At 44.1% G+C, this 18,411-nt stretch overlaps 1 protein-coding gene across 1 annotated transcript in view; it reads left to right on the top strand.

The window, feature by feature from the left end:
* The window catches only part of arhgap24 (Rho GTPase activating protein 24), a 454,853-nt gene that overhangs the window by 383,616 nt on the left and 52,826 nt on the right, over window positions 1-18,411 (top strand). Inside the window, exon 4 of the mRNA XM_059988689.1 lies at window positions 680-802. Within this exon, the coding sequence (XP_059844672.1) occupies window positions 680-802 (123 nt within the window). The remainder of the gene's footprint in view (window positions 1-679; window positions 803-18,411) is intronic.

The raw sequence follows: 18,411 nt of genomic DNA, 5'->3' as shown, positions 1-18,411 counted from the left end.
ACTTTAATTGGGATCAATATAACTGCCATTGTTCTGTCATTTGAGAGAGGAGAAAACACCCACTGCCAAGCTTAAAATTCAGGAGAGCTGAGGTACGAGACAGTGTTTCAATAAGAAAAGTAGGTTGTGCTCTGACTTTTAACACTGACATGGAGATATTTTGTTCAGTACTGTTGGCAAGATGTTACTCTGATGCAGTATGTCGCTTATACCATTGTAACTGTGATCAAATGAGTTGCATTGTCCTGATACCGACAAATCTGTGCATTATCTGACAGTCTATGGGCAGGTGGGAGAAGCTTGATAAAAGCCTTGCCCACCAGGCCAATCAGGTAGCATTATAAGACAGGGGCACATTAAAAAGTGAAAAGAATAGGGTTGAGAAGATTATAAGATATAGAAACACAATTAGGCCATTTGGCCAAACAAGTCTGCTCTGCCATTCAATTGTAGCTGAGTTTTAACTTCATTCCCCTGCCTTCTGCCTGTAAACTTAATCTTCTTCGTACTCAAGAACCTGTCACTCTTAAATGCATTCAATTACTTGGTCTCCTCAATCCTCAGTCACCGTCTTCCCCAGGCTGTCCTTTTGTTCTGAGGCCCTCCCTTCAAAGAACGGACAAACAATTCACTCCAAAGATTTCTTTTGAAGCACCACTAACTGTACCATGTCTTCTAGGTGGAGATCGCGATCGGATGACCACCAATCATGAAACGTACCTCCTCATGGCTAGTGCACAGAATGACATGGAAGACTGGGTGAAGACCATTCGCAGAGTGATCTGGGCGCCTTTTGGTGGAGGTAAGCTGACAAATTATGACCACTTCCCTGCTGATAATTACTTTAGGCCAAAATTATTTTTAGTCTCATATCCCAGTTTTACATGGGTATCATTCTGCACAATAAGTGCACTAGAATCTAGACTGGAGCCATGGAATCAAGAGGACTCCACCTGTGAAAACTTCACTGCACCTCCCATAACACCCTTCACTGGAGTCCACGTGTGTTAACCCAAGCCATTCTGCCATGTCACAACCCAGTCAGGGTAACAATTGACACCATTCTACCTTGCTCCCGTAAGTGATTACAGAGCAATATAAATCTAAATGGTTCAAATTAGCTGCCTTTTTGCATCTGATATATTCTATAATATCTGTATGAGTTTAAGGTTGGTGGACCAAAGCATCTTTTTGTTTCTGTGGAGAGAAATGGACATTGACCATTTGGGTCAAGATCCTTCATCTGGACTCCTGAACAAGCGCATCATCTCTCCAGCTCCCTCCACAGATGATGCTTGACCCAATGAGGTACTCCAGATGTTTATTTTCACTCCAGATTCGAGCATCTGCAGTACTCTGTATTTCTGCAGGTTTCTTGTGTGTGAAACAATTTTGAATGAGATCAGAAGGCGAAATGGCTTCTTCTGACCACAGAGCCCATAGAGGGAAATGGTACCTCAGCCCACTGTCAGGGTAACAAGCCGTCAGACAGAGGCTGTTAGCTGGGCAACAGTGATGTCATTCAGCAGTTTGATGCCAATACAACAACACACAGGGGTCAACACTGAAAGAGTAGCCCTGACTACAGAATGGAAAACCTGTTTGACGGTAAAGTAAAGAACCATCCCTTACCCAAACTGCTGTGGAGGCCTTAAAAACACAGAAGAGTGCAGATGCACATAGTCATAGAGTCATAGTCGTCATAGAGGGATAAGAAGTACAAAGAGTGAGCAAATTCTAGTTCCTGGGTGTCAATATCACTGAAGATATGATCTGGACCCAACATATCAATGCAGCTATAATTCATTAGGAGTTTGAGAAGGTTTAGTATGTCACCAAAGACACTCAAAAAGTTCTACAGAGCATGGAGAGCATTCTAACTGGCTGCATCACCGTCTGGAATGGGGGGGAGGGGGTGGGGGCTACTGCACAGGTTTGAAATAAGCTGCAGAATTGTAAACTTAGTCAGCTCCATCATGCACACCAGCTTCTGTAGTATCCAGGACATCTTCAAGAAGTAATGCTTTAAAAAGGCAACATTCACCATTGAGGACCCCCAGCACCCAGGGCATGCTCTTTTCTCACTGTTACCATCAGGGAGGAGGTACAGAAGCCTGGAGTTACACACTCAACAATTCAGGAACAGCAGCTTTCCCTCTGCCATCCAGTTTCTGAATGGACATTGAACCCATGAACACTACCTCACTACTTTTTTGTTTCTATTTTGCAGTAGATATTTAACATAAATATATATATTTACTGCAGTTCACTGTGTTTCTCTCCATTACTATCGATTGCTGTTGCCTTAAAGCCAACAAAATGAATCCAAATGAGGGGACGGGAGAGTGAATCTGGAGAAAGAGACTGGAGAGCGATGGGGTACAAAGACTGCAAGGGTTGGTTAGAATCTGGTATGTCAGAAAGCTGATACTGGGAAGCATCTGAAGGGGGATGGATGGATGCGGGAAGGGATCCAGTGAGTGATATATGTAGATGGAGCTGGGCGAGGGATGGGGGCTGGAGAAGCTGATATAGGAAATGAAAAGGACCAGGGTGGATCCAAAAGTGTGAGAGTGGGGAGCATTGGAGGCAAGGTATTGGAGAAGTCAGAGTTCACACCAGTGGGTTGTAGATGATCTAAGCATAAACTTGAGGTGTTGTTCCTCTAGTTTGTGCCTCTGCTTGGTAGTGGAGCAGGTCAGGCACGAAAGCAAGATGAGGCAAGAATTTCCATGAATTTCCTTCAACTTCGTCGACTGCGTTCAGTGCTCCCCATATGGTCTCCTATATGTTGGTGAGACCAAGCTCAGACTAGCTCCTGGGTTGCAGAGCACCTGCGCTCTGTCCACAGTGGACATCTTGAGCTCTGGGATGTGTTTCACTTCAGCTCCTTTTCCATACCCACATCAACGTGTCTGCCCTCAGCCCCTCCCCCACCCCGGTTCCATGCACACACTAATATCACCCTCTCCCTTCTGGTCCCATCGGCCCTTCGTCTCTCCCTTAAATGGTTATTTATCCGTTTTCAGCACTTAGCAGCCCTTGTGTTTCTGCTCATCACCTTCCGTTTCCACTTTCACCCTTCCGTCATACACTTGTCTCTATCTGCCCCACCTTTTACCCTGTGCTCTTCTACCTTTCATCCATGTCTCTCCCTCCCCCAGCCAACCATCATCCTTCACCCCCTCCTTGGTCTATCTTTCGTTACTGTTCAATGTCTCAACCCTCCCCCTGTCCTCATTATACTGCTTCCTTCCCACTCCACTTGCAGTCCTGACACGGATGTCTCAAATATTTTTCTTCTGTCTCTTTTGGCGGTCAGGAGAGGCCTGAACCACTCTGATGGCTGCCCAGGATTCCCACGTTGATGCCATGATCCAGGGCAGTGTCCTGAGGAAATGTTACAACCTCCAAATGACTTCACCACTGGAAGCAACATTCCCAGTGGGAGCCACCACTAATGGAACGCCTGTCATGATAGTTCTAAGTTCCTGATTCTCACATGCATTTGAAATAACACAAGGTAATCACACCAAAAGTCCAGAATTCATGATGGTTATATTGCAATGCTCCCCCTTGAGCCTGCTTAAAGGTCAGTCCAAGTCCCCAGCATAATCCCTTCCCAATGTATATTCCCACACACTGATTTCAAAACTGATACACTGTTTTGTTAAGCATCCATAGGCAAAGTGGTGTGCATAAAACTACGCCAGTTCTTTTCTACATTTACGCAAAGGTTTCTGATGTTTATCCGATGCTGGGCCTCATCCTGAAATCAGAGAGACATTGGGACCACGTGTGTCCTTTGTTTCACGGAATCCTAGTTAACCTCTGGCACAGCTTTGTGGGCCGAAGGGCCTGTATTGTGTTGTAGGTTTTCTATGTTTCTAACCCCTTCTATACTGGATGCAGCAATTCAGATCGACGGGTTTACTATACACCATAGATCTATAGAGTCTCTCTAAAGCAGGGGTGAAGGAGTAAGCCTCATGATCAACTCTTCTTGGTGCACAAATATATCAGTGCTGTCCCAATTCTGCTCACCAGACCTGGAATATCTAGCAGTTAAGTGATGTCCTTTTTACCTACGACAGGAGTTCTCTGGGGTCATTTTGGTAGCAGTATACATTCCACCTCAGGCCAATGTCAATCAGGCTTTAGATGATCTGAGCAATGGGATCATCATGCACAAAACAGCGCCCTAAAACCTTCACCACCGTTTTGAGAGATTTTAACCAGGCCAGTCTGAAAAAATCACTAAGCAATTACCATCAACAGATCACTTGCAATACCAGAGGAAGCAACACACTGGACCATTGCTACACCACCATCAAGAATGCCTACCGTGCTATTCCACGCCCTCACTTCAGGAAGTCTGATCACCAAGCTGTATTTCTGCTCCCTGAGTGCAGGCAGAGACCTGGATCTTCAAACCTGGATGAGTATGCTGCAGTTGTTACCAACTTCATGAAAACTTGTGTGGATGAGTCTGTGCCTACAAAGACTTACTGTACATTCCAAATCGTGGATGAACCAGGAGGTACGTCATCTGCTGAAGGCCAGATCTGTGGCGTTCAAGTCTGGCAACCCAGGTCTGTACCAGAAAACCAGGTATGATTTGCGGAGGGCTTTCTCAAGGGTGAGGAGACAATTTTGAACGAGTTTGGAGGTGACATCAGATGCACGGCAATTCTGGCAGGGTTTGCAAGACATTACTTCCTACAAAGTGAAACCCAATAGCATGAATGGCAACAATGCTTCACTACCAGATGAACACAACACCTTCCATGCCTGCTTTGAAAGGAAGAGCACAACTACGGTTTTTTAGATCCCTGCTGCGCCTGGTGACCCTGTGATCTCTGTCTCAGAGGCCGATGTTAGGTTGTCTTTAAAGAGAGTGGACCCTCGCACGGCGGAAGGTCCCAGTGGAGTACCTGGTAAGGCTCTGAAAACCTGTGCCAATCAACTAGCGGGAATATTCACGGACATTTTCAACCTCTCACTGTTACAGGCAGAAGTTCCCACTTGCTTCAAAAAGGCAACAATTATACCAGTGCCTAAGAAGAATAATGTGAGCTGTCTTAATGACTATTGCCCGGTAGGACTCACATCAACAGTGATGAAATGCTTTGAGAGGTTGGTCATGACTGGACTGAACTCCTGCCTCAGCAAGGACCTGGACCCACTGCAGTTTGCCTATCACCACAATAGGTCAACGGCAGATGCAATCTCAATGGCTCTCCACACGGCTTTAGACCACCTGAACAACACAAACACCTACGTCAGGATGCTGTTCATCGACTGTAGCTCAGAATTTAATACCATCATTCCCATAATCCTGATTGAGAGGTTGCAGAACCTGGGCCTCTGTAACTCCCTCTGCAATTGGATCTTCGACTTCCTAACCAGAAGACCACAGTCTGTGTGGATTGGTGATAACATTTCCTCCTTGCTGGTGATCAACACTGGCTCACCTCAGGGGTGTGTGCTTAGCCCACTGCTCTACTCTCTATATACACATGACTGTGTGGCTAGGCATAGCTCAAATTCCATCTACAAATATGCTGTCGATACAACCATTGTTGGTAGAATCTCAGATGGTGACAAGAGGACATACAGGAGTGAGATATGCCAACTAGTGAAGTGGTGTCGCAGCAACAACCTGGCACTCAGCGTCAGTAAGGTGATAGAGCTGATTGTAGACTTCAGGAAGGGTAAGACGAAGGAACACATAGCAATTCTCATGGAGGGATCAGAAGTGGAGAGAGTGAGCAGTTTCAAGTTCCTGGGTGTCAAGTTCTCTAAGGATCTAACCTGGTCCCAACATATAGATGTAGTTATAAAGAAGGCAAAACAGTGGCTATACTTCACTAGGAGGTTGAAAAGATTTGGCATGTCAACAAATACACTCAAAACTTATATAGATGGACTGTGGAAAACATTCTGACAGGCTGCATCACTGTCTGGTATGGGGGAGGGGGCCTACTGCACAGGACTGAAAGAAGTTGCAGAAGGTTGTATATCAAGTCAGCTCCATCTGGGTACCAGCTCACAAAGTACTCAGGACATATTCAGGGAGCAGTGTCTCAGAAAGGCAGCATCCATTACTAAGGACCTCCAGCACCCAGAGCATGCCCTTTTCTCACTGTTACCATCAGGTAGGAGATACAGAAGCCCGAAGGCACACACTCAGCGATTCAGGAACAGTTTCTTCCCCTCTGCCATCCAATTCCTAAATGGACATTGAACCCATGGACACTACCTTACTTTTTTGTAATATATAGTATTTCTGTTTTTTGAACGTTTTTTAATTCTATTCAATATACGTGTACTGTGATTGATTAACTTATTTTTTATTATTATTTTTATTTTATTTATTATTTATTCCTCTTCTTTATTATGTATTGCTTTGAACTGCTGCTGCTAAGTCAACAAGTCTCACGTCACATGCCGGTGATAATAAACCTGATTCTGATCCTGGCCATCGTTCTGCCTCTGCAGTTATTGATGACCCGTTGAATTCCTCCAGCAGATTTTTTCTTGCTCAACGTAATTTTAATTTTCTTCCACATAATCATACTCACCTCTGGGCTTCTCTTGCTATTTTCTTGAGCTTTGACATCACTGATTGGCACATCGCACAGAAAAACAGCACTGATTAGCTGTCTGCATGTGTGCTTTGAAAAATGTGTGTGACTTTCTGAAAGAGGAATGTGCCTTTTATCATCTACTGTTGTTGCAAAATAATATGTTGAAACTTTTCAAACCAAACTTTCCAAATTGGCTTTATTGTTTTCAGCCCGTACTGGTTTATATATGAAAACCCTTTGATAAGCAAGGTGGTGGTACTTCAAGCTTCCCATTCGGAAAATTGGAGAGTAACTATCCTTCCATTGTGAGCTGAATTGGCTGATGGTTTCCTCTGTTGGTCAATCAAATTGAAATGGGTTTAATAACATGAGCATTAAATTGGAGCTGTCACTCAGGGAGTGCACCTTTGAGTGAGAAACATCTTTCAGATCAGCTGCTTAACTTTGCAAAAGTGAGAAATTAAAAATGGAATTGAAAAAAAAGGTCATTTCACCTTTTCATGATGATAATTCAAATCCCAAGTTCGTAGTCAGAAACGGGAAAAATAATTTAGGTCAGATCTTCTAGTCAACAATTCAACCCCAGCCCGATCCTGTAGACGTCTTTGTCATCGCTAATCCCACCCAAATGAGCCATGCACCCACTCTACCCAACTGCAGGAAGGGGAGACACTTGCAAAGATGGGGTTGAAGTCTTCCTGTGCACTAACCTAGTCTGAGCCAAACCAGTCAGAGATGAGGGACTTGCATTTGTTTTCAAGCTCTGCCGGAACTGAAGCCATGGCATTTAGCTGGGTGCAGCACAGGCTTGAGTCAGGTAGCGCAGCTCCAGATTCAGCCTTATCATGCAATGAAAACATTTAAGTAATTTTAAGATTATTTTTAAAACCAATCCACCGAGTATTTTTTGTGTGGTTTATGAGGCAGTGTAACCCGTTTTAGGGTATTGTAACTTCTGGAAAGCAGCCTGTCACTTCTGACAGTCCACTGTTGATTGAAAAGTTCTCCTATTACAACTCTTGGAAGTAATCTGGAACAATGGAATGAGTGTGGAGTGTAGCCAGAGAGAGACTTGTGTTCTTATCATTTTGCTGTTTCTACCATCAGACAATGAGAAACGAGGTGGTGTAAATATTGTTAACCCTTTTCAATGTGTTCTGCATTATCACCAGTGAGGGTGGCAGGCAAGGAACTGGCGTCTGCAATGCTGTACAATTACCAAGTAAATCACAGGTTTTGATAAAGGAAAAGCCTGCTATGAAGCCAAGAATGAATGGAGTGATGTAACCTCAACAAGTGGAGAAGGGAATTAACACACTGCTTTAAGAGTTTATAGTAGTTTGAATGAGAAACGGCACAAATGTGGAAGAGAAATGAAATGTGTTTTCAATTTCCTTCAGATGGTGCAAAGAACTCTTAAAAATCACATTGAATATATGCGTATTTGTCACATTCTTTTAAAAAGGAGGGCCAACATACGGGGTCATTCAACTTAATTAAAGATTTGCTGAAGATCATGTGATATATTTTGGCTCAAGAAATGGAAGAAATTTTGAAAGGCCTTTGCTTTGATAATGATGGTACAGGCAAGATATTACTCAAAACTATTAAATGCATTGCAAAGGAATGAGATAAAAATCTAACTGATGAAAAAATGCTGTTCATTTCCCTTTTTTAGATACATTGTATCTTTGCCTTTGTCATCCCATCTTCATGCTTCGCCTCAGCATTTTCATCCAAAAATAGTGTCAGTTTCACCTTTTCCTGCTATCTCTGTCTGAAACCCATTGCTGCCTCTAAATTGTCAGACTTCTTGTCCAACTAAATACTGGAAGGATTGCATCCATTTCCTATCACACGCTCTGTTTGCTAGCCAACAGCGGGGCAACACAGATGCACAGGGTAGGAGAGCTGCAACCTCACAGTTTCAGTCAGAATCAGATTTATTATGCCGGGCAGCAATTTTTTTTCAAATTTTTTTCAATTTTTTTTGCTTCCTCAGAAATTTTTTGTGTTTATGAAGCTGAACACAAATATATTTTCAGACTACTTGTATCATGTAGGAATTTGGAAATCAAAAAAATAACTTTTAATAAATATATTGTGCTCAATTGCATAACAGTGCTGACACTTTACAATAGTTCAACTCAGTGAAAAATGTGTAGTTGATGATTTCTGTTTGTGTTCAGTGTCTGAAGCTTCTTGCTTAAAGGTCCAACAATAATCAGCCAGCACTGATGGATTCCAGTTGCCGTGATACCATTTCTCCATGGCTGCAACATCTGGGTGAAACCTTTCACCGTGCTCGTCACTGACAGAACCAAGATTTGCAGGGAAGTAGTCTATATAGGAATGCAGGAAATGAATCTTTAGTGACATGTTGCAATCCATGGTTTTATATGCTTGAAGCACATTATCAACCAGCTGTATGCAGTTTGGTGCTCTGTAATTGACAACAAAACAAAAATGCCTTCCTTAATCTTGGCATGAGGTGTTCTGGGTCTCAAATATCAAAATCTTTCACCTTCCTTGTTCATCGCTTTCACAAAATGGTTCATAGGCCCCACTTTTATGTGAAAAAGAGGCGGAACTATCTTTGTTGAGTCTACAAGTGGCTTATGTGCCATACCTTTCTGCCCTGGAACCAACTGCTTACGGAGTGGTAAATCCTTTTTAATGTAATGAGACTCTAGCACGGCTGTCCTGTTCACAAATGAAACAACAGTACTCGGTGTATCTGAGCTACATTCCTAGTGGTAACACTGCTACTTGCAGATCACTGCAGATGTTCCAGTTGTAGTTGTAGCTGTGTGTGTTTTAACAAGATTTCCAAATTTTGGTAGTGTGTTGTACAGCTGATTGGTATTGAAGGGTGGACGTTGTGATCGTGTAGCAGCGCAGCTTTCAGGCTTAATACTGAAGGATCACTAAAAAGATGCCATTGTTGTGGGTCATGCTGGCAAACCAAAGCGTGCCCAGGCATGTCAGACAAAATAGAAAACTTCTCAGGATGCATTATGAGCGACATTTCAATTGACTTGAATTATGAATTGAAATAAGAAATACAGGAGATTCCAAAAGAAGGTGCGTGATAGGGAAATGTTATAGTGATTCAAAATCCATAAAGTACATCCAATGATATTTAGGAGGCCGAATCTTTGTCCTGTGTAATCACTGACATGTGATGTGCAGTGTCTTGCAGCAGTGCAGTACTAAGATCTTCAGTGCCATCAGAGTGGAGTTTGCACATCCTCCCTATCATTTGGTGGATTTCTCAGAGAGCTCGAATTTCCTTCCACATCCCTAAACTGTACGCATTAGTAGATCAATTGTCAAGTATTAATTGACTTTAGTATATGGAGGAAAGGTAGATCTAACAGTAGCCCTGACGAGAATGTGGGAAGACTAGTGTGAAAGGGTGCTCGATGACCGGTGCAGACTCACAGGGCTGAAAGCCCTGATTCCATCCACTGGCAATGCTGTTGTCACACTGCGGCAGGCTGTGTTATAATACAAACCCAGTGACGAAATAATTCAGAGTATTTGTTTCTAGTCGTCCTTAAGTATGGCCTTTGCATATCGGCTGCTTTCTGGTTCAGCAAGCTTCATGTGCCTTCTAATCTGTGCTGCTAGAATCCCTTTTGGGTAGTTCTGTCACTTGTCACTGTACAATTATACTCACTGCTGCTGTGGCCTGTAAATGAATGAAACAGCCAGCAGACTGCAAGACATCAGGCAGTTGATAGTTCAGTCTACATTTTTCTTGTGGGGTATGTTTTCATGTTATTTGGCAATTTTCCCAAGTTAGGTCACTTTATACAGGCAAATTTCCCAAGATTGAATATCCATTAAAAATTATTACTCTTGTGAAAAATGTACCCCTGCCCCTTGCAAAGAAATAGGAACCAAGGCCTTTTGTTCCTGGTGCTCATCCTGGTACTTCAACCCCGATGACCTTTGGCACCAGCTCTACCAAAGTCAAAATCAAGTTTATTGTCATATGAACAAGCACATGTATGTACAGGTGCGCTCATAAAACTGTAGAAGTTTGTTTGAGAGTATGACGACAAACCGAACCTCCTTAACCTCCTTTTAAAAAAAAGTAAAGATGCTGGCATGCTTTCCTAGCAAAGCGATTGCATCGAGGTGCTGGGCCCAGGACAAGTTGTCAGAGATGAAGAGGAAATTCTTTAGCCAGGGAGTGGTGAGTCCATGGAATTTGTGGAAGCCAAAGCACTGGGGATATTTAAGGCAGAGGTTGATAGATTCTGGATTATTCAGGGCATGCAGGGATACGGGAAGAAGGCAGGAGACTGGTGTTGAGAAGGAACTGGATCAGTCGTGATGAAATGGCGGAGCATACTCAATGGGCCGAGTGGTCTTATGTTAATGTTTAGGAATTTAATGCTTCACAGCCAATCCCCAAATGAAGACCGGCTCTAGTTCACCTACCTTCCCCTTCTTTCGGTCAACAGTCAGTTATTTTAGTTTGCTGATGTTGACCTATGAATTATTTATATGATACCACATTTATGTGTCCGGTGAGGGCAATACTATTGTAATGCTAATGATGGGCACACTCATGTGTTTGTCATGACAGAGGGGCCAGCCAAGAGTCCTGGCAAAGAATCGTACGTTCTGCCCCCTGCCCCCAATTCCTTATCTCAATAGATAAATAAAAAATAAATATAAAGAGCCATGATCCTATACCAATACACACAAAATGCCAGAGGAACTCAGCAAGTCAGGCAGTATCAATGGAGTATCATAAACAGTTAATGTTTTGGGCCAGGAACGAATATCAGAACCATAGAACCATAGATCACTACAGCACAGAAAACAGGCCATTCAGCCCTTCTAGTCTGTGCCAAAACTTGACCCATTGACCTGAAACCAATCCATAACCCTCCTGACCTCTCCCATCCATGTACTATCCAATTTATTCTTAAAACTTAAGAGTGAGCCCGCATTTACCACACCAGATGGCAACTCGATCCACACTCCCACCACTCTCTGAGTGAAAAGTTCCTCCTAATGTTCCCCTAAAACTTTCCCCTTTCACCCTAAAGCCATGTCCTCTTGTATTTATCTGTCCTAATCTAAGTGGAAAGAGCCGACTCACATTTACTCTGTCTATACCCCTCATAATTCTGTAAACCTCTATCAAATCTCCCCTCATTCTTCTACGCTCCAAGAAATAAAGTCCTAACCTGTTCAATCTTTCCCTGTAACTCAACTCCTGAAGACCCGGCAACATCTCTCTAAATTTTCTCTGCACTCGTTCAATCTTACTAATATCTTTCCTATAGTTAGGTGACCAGAACTGCACACAACATGACAATCTTTTTCAGGACTGGAAAAGAATCGGGAAGAAGACAGAGTAAGGAGGGAGATGGAGGGGTGGGTTAATAACAATTCCATGCTGTAGCTCCTTAATGAAATGAAAAAGGTGAGGCAGCAAGTGTTGCATACACCGAATTTCCAAAACCCCCTGGCAAATAATGACATGGAAGGCAGAAACCCTGTGCAGTTAGGGAGTATTCTGGGGTTATGAAATTACGGATAGGATAATTATGGATGAACTAAAATAGGAACCAGTCTTCAGGAAATAAAACCTGCATGCAATTAGCTGATAGTTGTGGCTTGTGAAACCAGTCATACAGGAGAAATTCAAACTACACAGGGAAGGATGATGTTCCTGCTATTAGCACATCATTAAAAGCGTATTCCTGCCACTTACAGGGTAGGAACAGTTATGTTTGTCTTTTAAACTTCTGGTTAGCTGCATGTTTATTGTGCCACCCCTCAACACTGTAACAAGGGGGTGTATATTGGGAGTCTGGAAAAGACACTAGTATTGAATATTCAAAGGGGTTCTGTTAGTAATTCAGTAAATTTACCTGACTATATTCCAAATGTGATTGTAACAAATCACGCCAGTGCTAATGATGTGTGGATACAAAGGCTGGTGTGGTGGTAGGTAAGGACAAGGGGAACCCTATCCCTGTAATGCCGGTGGGAGGATGGAGTGAGGGCAGACGTGCAGGACATGGAGGTAATGTGATGGAGGGCATCGACAGTGGTGAAATCCCATTCTCTGAAGAAGGGCATCTCAGATGTTCCAGAGTGCAAACAAGCCTCATCCTGCATAAATAAGCAAAGTAAAATGGTGCAGAATGTGACCATTTGAATGCAATGTAGCAGGGAGTTCAGAAGTGTAAAGGCCTGAGGGAAAAACTTCCCAACCTGACCATTCTTGTTTTCATGTATCGGAGTCTCCTGCCTGATGCTAGAAAGTCAAAGAGGATGCTGGATGGACAGATGGGATCCTTGATCATACTAAGGGCTCTGCGTACACAGCACTCCTGATAAATGTCCCCGATGGATGGTGGGGAGACCCCTGTGACCCCCCTCAGCCGTTCTCACTGTCCTTTGTAGGGACTTCTGGTCTGATGCTTGGCTGTTCCCATACCTGGTGAAGATGCAGCTTGTCAGGATCCTTAAGGTAATCAGAAACTAACCTGGAGAAGCCATATACACAATGTGACTACAAGAGCAGTTCAAAAGCTAGGAATCGTGCAGCAACTCAAATCATAATTAGTCAATCAACAAGGCCTAAGTCAGGAATAGCTGCAATTCTCTCCACTTGCCTGGATGAGTGCCATACAGGATGCTTCAGTCCACCCACAGCTATTCTCCCACTTCACCACCGACACACAGCAGTGTCTGTCACCTCCAGGATTCTCTGCAGAAACTCATCAACACTGCTTAGACAATACCTTCCAGATCCTTTACCCCTCACAGATACCAGGCCAAAGACAGCAAAACCAATTTGATTAAGCAATTAAATGTAGGCTCAGCTGCGAAGTCATTGATACAAGAGTCAGGTCGGGTGACATTACGTACAGTTTGCAGACTGGACTAGTGTGGGCTGAGGGTCAGGTCGGCGACGACAGGAACATTTTAAGTACTGTATACGATTGCCGTGGAAATTTTCACCCACACTGGTCTACGTGGCCTGAAGAAGGGGCTTTCCAATAATTCTCACTGCTGCGAACATGAAGAGACGCAAGCATGCCCAGTAATCTCCATTTGGCTACTGCCACATGCCCAGGTCATGCACATATGGTCCCCAGTACGTGCACAATGGGAGTGTCCCATCATAAACGCACCTACCAAATCTCTAATGAATTACAGCCTATGGTGTCCTTTCTTTGGAACCGCAACGACATGTCGGATCCAGGATAAATCTTCAGAGATGTTGACACCAAGAATTTTAAACTGCTCACTCTTTCCACTGATGAGGAGTGCGTGCATGTGTGTGTGTGTGTGTGTGTGTGTGTGTGTGTGTGTGTGTGTGTGTGTCCGTGTGTGTGTGTTCCCTCAACTTCCTGAGGGAGGTACAGAGGCCCAGGTTTTGAAGCTTGGTGATTAGTAGTGATGGGACAATGGTGTTGAATGCTGGGGGGGGGGGGGGGGGGGGGTGTCAACAAACTGAAGCCTGATGTATATTTTGCTCTTGTGCACGTGCTCCAAAGCTGAGTGGAGAGCTAAGGGGGATTGCAGTGACGGTAGACCTATGGTAGGCAAACTTCAGCAGGTCCGGGTGCCTGCTCAGGCAGTAGTTAATTCTAGCCATGACCGACCCCTCAAATCAGTGATGGTTGTTAAAGCAGGTGAGAGTTTGAAGATGTCTGTTAACACTCAGGCCAGTTGGTCAGCACAGATTTTCATTACCCAGCCTGGTACTCCGTTGGGATCTGACACCTTTCAGCTGTTCAAGGAAGTTCTGACATCAGCCTCCGAGTCAGATCAGAGTTGTGGGAGTCTGCGGGGATTTGCACAGGTTACAGTGTCATTCCCCCTCTCAGGGGTTGAACTCTTCACTGCCAATTATGCTGTTAGGTTGAGCCTTATAGGAAGCAATGGCATGCAAACACTGCCACAGCACACACTTAAGCACAAAACTCTCAGCTTCCAACTCAGAGTAATCACAAGTAAACTGCTTCAAGAACTCTGCAGGCAAAGGGGTTGCTAACCGTTTGTGGGATTAAGGACCGAGAGGGAAGATAATCAATATCTAAAAGTGAAAAAGAGGGTGAGACAGTGGCTGGGTGGAAAAGGATGAGGCAGGGATGGTGGAAGGTAGTTATAAATGGGGTAGAGGGAGTGTTAGGACAGAGGATGGTTAGTGATCAGTGGAAACACAAGAAGAGAGAGAAAAAATGAAGAGGAAGATCGAACCGAATGGGGGAGTGAAGGCAGATGAATAGAGATAGGCTGGTAGGTGATAGGTGGAATCTAATTTTGGAGGGATATTGGGCAGGTGGGGAAGAGGAGTGGCTATGGTGGACTAAGGGAGAAAAAGCCCAATTAGATAGGGGTATGGGCGATTGGCAAATGGAACCAGGTTGAGTGAGGGGGAATGGAAAAGATAAACAAAGAAAACGAGGCCTTGTTTGTTCTGGTGGTAATGGGAATTGAGTTAACTAAAATTGGAGAATTGCATGTTCTTACCATTGGGTTGTAGACTACCAAGTGGGATATGAGTTACTCCTCTTCTGGTTTGCATTTGGCCTCAACTTAGCACTGGAGAAGCTCAAGGAGAGACATGTTGGCATGGGAGTGGGGAAGGTGAGTTATAGTAACCTACAACTCTTAACTTGAGAATGGCTGTTGCAGACAGAGTGCAGAAGCTCCTGAGCTGATCAGCTAGTCTACACCTGGTCTTGCTAGTGAAGAGGAAACTGCATTGCAAACACTGAATGTAGTCGACCAGACTGGAGGAGGTATCGAGATAAATGCTGCATGACCTATGGCTGCAGGAGGAAGTAACATAGCACAGAGAAAGATGGGTAGAAAAGGTGAGGAGACCAGGGACTTGCAGGGTATGTGATCCCATGGAAAGCAGAAAGCATGGCAGGGGTGCACAGAGATGATATACTCTAGGATGATATGCTGGATGTAGTGTTTGGTGGGCTGAAAGGTGAGGGGCAGGATAACCCTATTTCTGTTTGGTCTGGTTGGGGGTAGGGGTGGGAGCAGTCATGTGACAGCTGTATCCACAATGGTTGAGTGGAAACCATGTTTACTGAAGATGGAAGACATTTCAAAAGTCCAGTGTAGTAATGTGGGAACTGCACGCTGTATGAGATTTTATACTATACCTGCCATCCTCCTTCTAGATTTAAAAAAAAATCATATGGCATGATTTTGGAGGGAAGTTATCCTGGATAATGACTACCTCATGATTAGCAGGAATCAATTCAGCCTCGGGTCAATACCATGTTGTATCACAACTGTGAAAAGGTACAGTAGAAACTATTTCAATCAGTATAAAGTGCCTTCTAACAACCTGAGGTTGTGAAAACCTCCTTATCTTTCCAATAAGAGTACTGGGGCCAGCATCTGAACTGCTGACGAAATGTTCTGATAAAGAATGGCAGAGCTGAAACATTTGACTGATTCTTTTTCCATGGATTCTGCCTGACCTGTTGACTATTTCCAGAAATTTCTGTTTGTAGTTCAGGTTTCGAGCATTTGCTGGTTCTTTTTGCTAGATTGTGTCAGATCTGCAATGCCTGTGTAGGTTTGAGGCCACATTATGGCTTCAAGTGCTGCTTGATGAAGTCTGCTGGTCAACTTCTACTAGGGAAATACAAAGTTAAAAGTAAATTTATTATCAAAGTATGTATGTCTTATTTATTTATTGACATGCAGTGTGGAGTAGGCCTTTCAGCCCTTTGAGCCATGCTGCCCAGCAAACCCCCAATTTAACTCTAACCTAATCATGGGACAATCTACAGTAACCAATGAACCTACCAACCGGAAGGTCTTTGGACTGTGGGAGGGAAGCAGAACACCCAGACAAGACCCACACAGTCACAGGATAAACATTCAAACTCCTTGCAGGCAGCGGCAACAATCGAACCCTGGTCACCTGTACTCTAAGTCGTTGTGCTAACCACTATACTACAACAAACAACCTTGAGATTCATTTTCTTACAGGCACCCACAAGAAACACCACAGAGTCCATGAAAAGCCAGGTATAACAAAGGCCAACAAACAACAAATGTGCAAAAGATTCCTGAATGTGCTGCTCGATGACAAGAGTGAAAAGAGGGGGAAGATGGGCTAAATGCAGGAAGACTTAGCTGGAGGATCTTGGCTGGCGTGGAGAAGTGGGACTAACTTGTTCCTGCTCTTGGCCTCGACACTTCCATCTGAATTGAAGACTCTCTCTCTTCTGGGGGGATGGCTGACCTCTGTCCACTTCAGGGTGCCATAGCTGCATTGCTGAAAGTCAAGTTCAGCGAACCCTTAGGAGTTTGTAAAATTGCTAATATGTTCAGGTGATTCAAAAGTGCGTTCTGTAAATGGAAATTGCAGGCTGCAGTTTGAAGTGATTGTAGTTAAGAGGAAGTATACCTAGTGGAGTATCTACCTGCAAAATGTTACTGTAAATCGCCAACAACATCTTGAAAGTAACCTCCAATGGGTTTTGACTTCTGCTTTTCGTGTTTCTTTGGGGGTTAATTTAGACAGACAGACAGGCATACTTTATTGATCCCGAGGGAAATTGGGTTTTATTACAGTCGCACCAACCAATAATAGTGTAGAAATATAGCAATATAAACCCATAAATAATTAAATAATAATAGGTAAATTACACCAAGTGGAAATAAGTCCAGGACCAGCCTACTGGCTCAGGGTGTCTGACACTCGGAGGGAGGAGTTGTAAAGTTTGATGGCCACGGGCAGGAATGACTTCCTCTAATGCTTAGTGTTGCATCTCGGTGGAATGAAATAAGGCTAACAAATCAAATTTAGAATAAAGATGAGGCCACCGTCAGGCTGGAGGAGCAACACCTTATATTCTGTCTGGGTAGCCTCCAACATTGATTTCTCCTCCCAGTGAACAATCCACACCCCCCCATTGTTTATTTTCCACTCTAACCTTTCACTTCTTCTCACCTGCCCATTACTTCCCCTCCTCCTTCCCTTTCCCCTGGAGTCCACTCTCCTCTCCCATCAGATTCGTTCTTCTCCAGTCTTGACTTTCCCACCCACCTGTCACCTTCTGCTAGCCTCTTCCCCTCCCCCCACCATTTATTTTATTCAGCCCTGGTGAAGTGTCTCGGCCCAACACACCAACTGTTTACTCTTTTCCATAGATGCAGCATGACCTGCTGAGTTCCACCAGCACTTTTGTGTGTGTAGCTTTAGAATAAACTGCCCAGGTTCATCAGCAATGTGTTTAAAAGGACACTACTCTTTATATTGATCAATCATTTACCATTAGACCATCTGCTTTCAGTTGGCAGCAACATCCCTCTCCTTACCCTGGAGCTGAAAAAACGCCGTTCGTACTCTGAGAACAACTGCCACAGTACCTTACTAAACATACAAAGGCTGGCAGCTCCAGTTACAGATCAGGCTTCCCTATTAATCATTTACCTACCCAAGATTACATTATTGTTTGCTGCTTAGTAGCTGAGAGAGTGGGGCTGGCCTTACATTGGCCGCTTAAAGCCTGTCCAAAGAAATAAGTTAATGAAGAAGAAAGAAAAGACATTACAATAATTTTGATGAATTATTGTCTTACAAGACCCTCCCCCTTCCCCTCTCCTCTGCCACTCTCTGTCCCCCACTCCACCTTCCCCCTCTCTCCCCCTTGTCCCCTCCCCTTCACCCTGCCCCCTCTCCCCCCCACACGCCTCCCTCACCCCTCCCCCTCTTTCTCCCCCTCCCCATATCCTTCCTCATTATCACCCCTCCCCTCCCCCTCTCCCACTCACCCTTTCTCTCCTTCCCCTACTC

Source organism: Hypanus sabinus, chromosome 14 (genome assembly GCF_030144855.1).
Source record: "Hypanus sabinus isolate sHypSab1 chromosome 14, sHypSab1.hap1, whole genome shotgun sequence".
Taxonomy (NCBI): Eukaryota; Metazoa; Chordata; class Chondrichthyes; order Myliobatiformes; family Dasyatidae; genus Hypanus; species Hypanus sabinus.
This window is presented reverse-complemented; position numbering and strand designations above follow the sequence as displayed.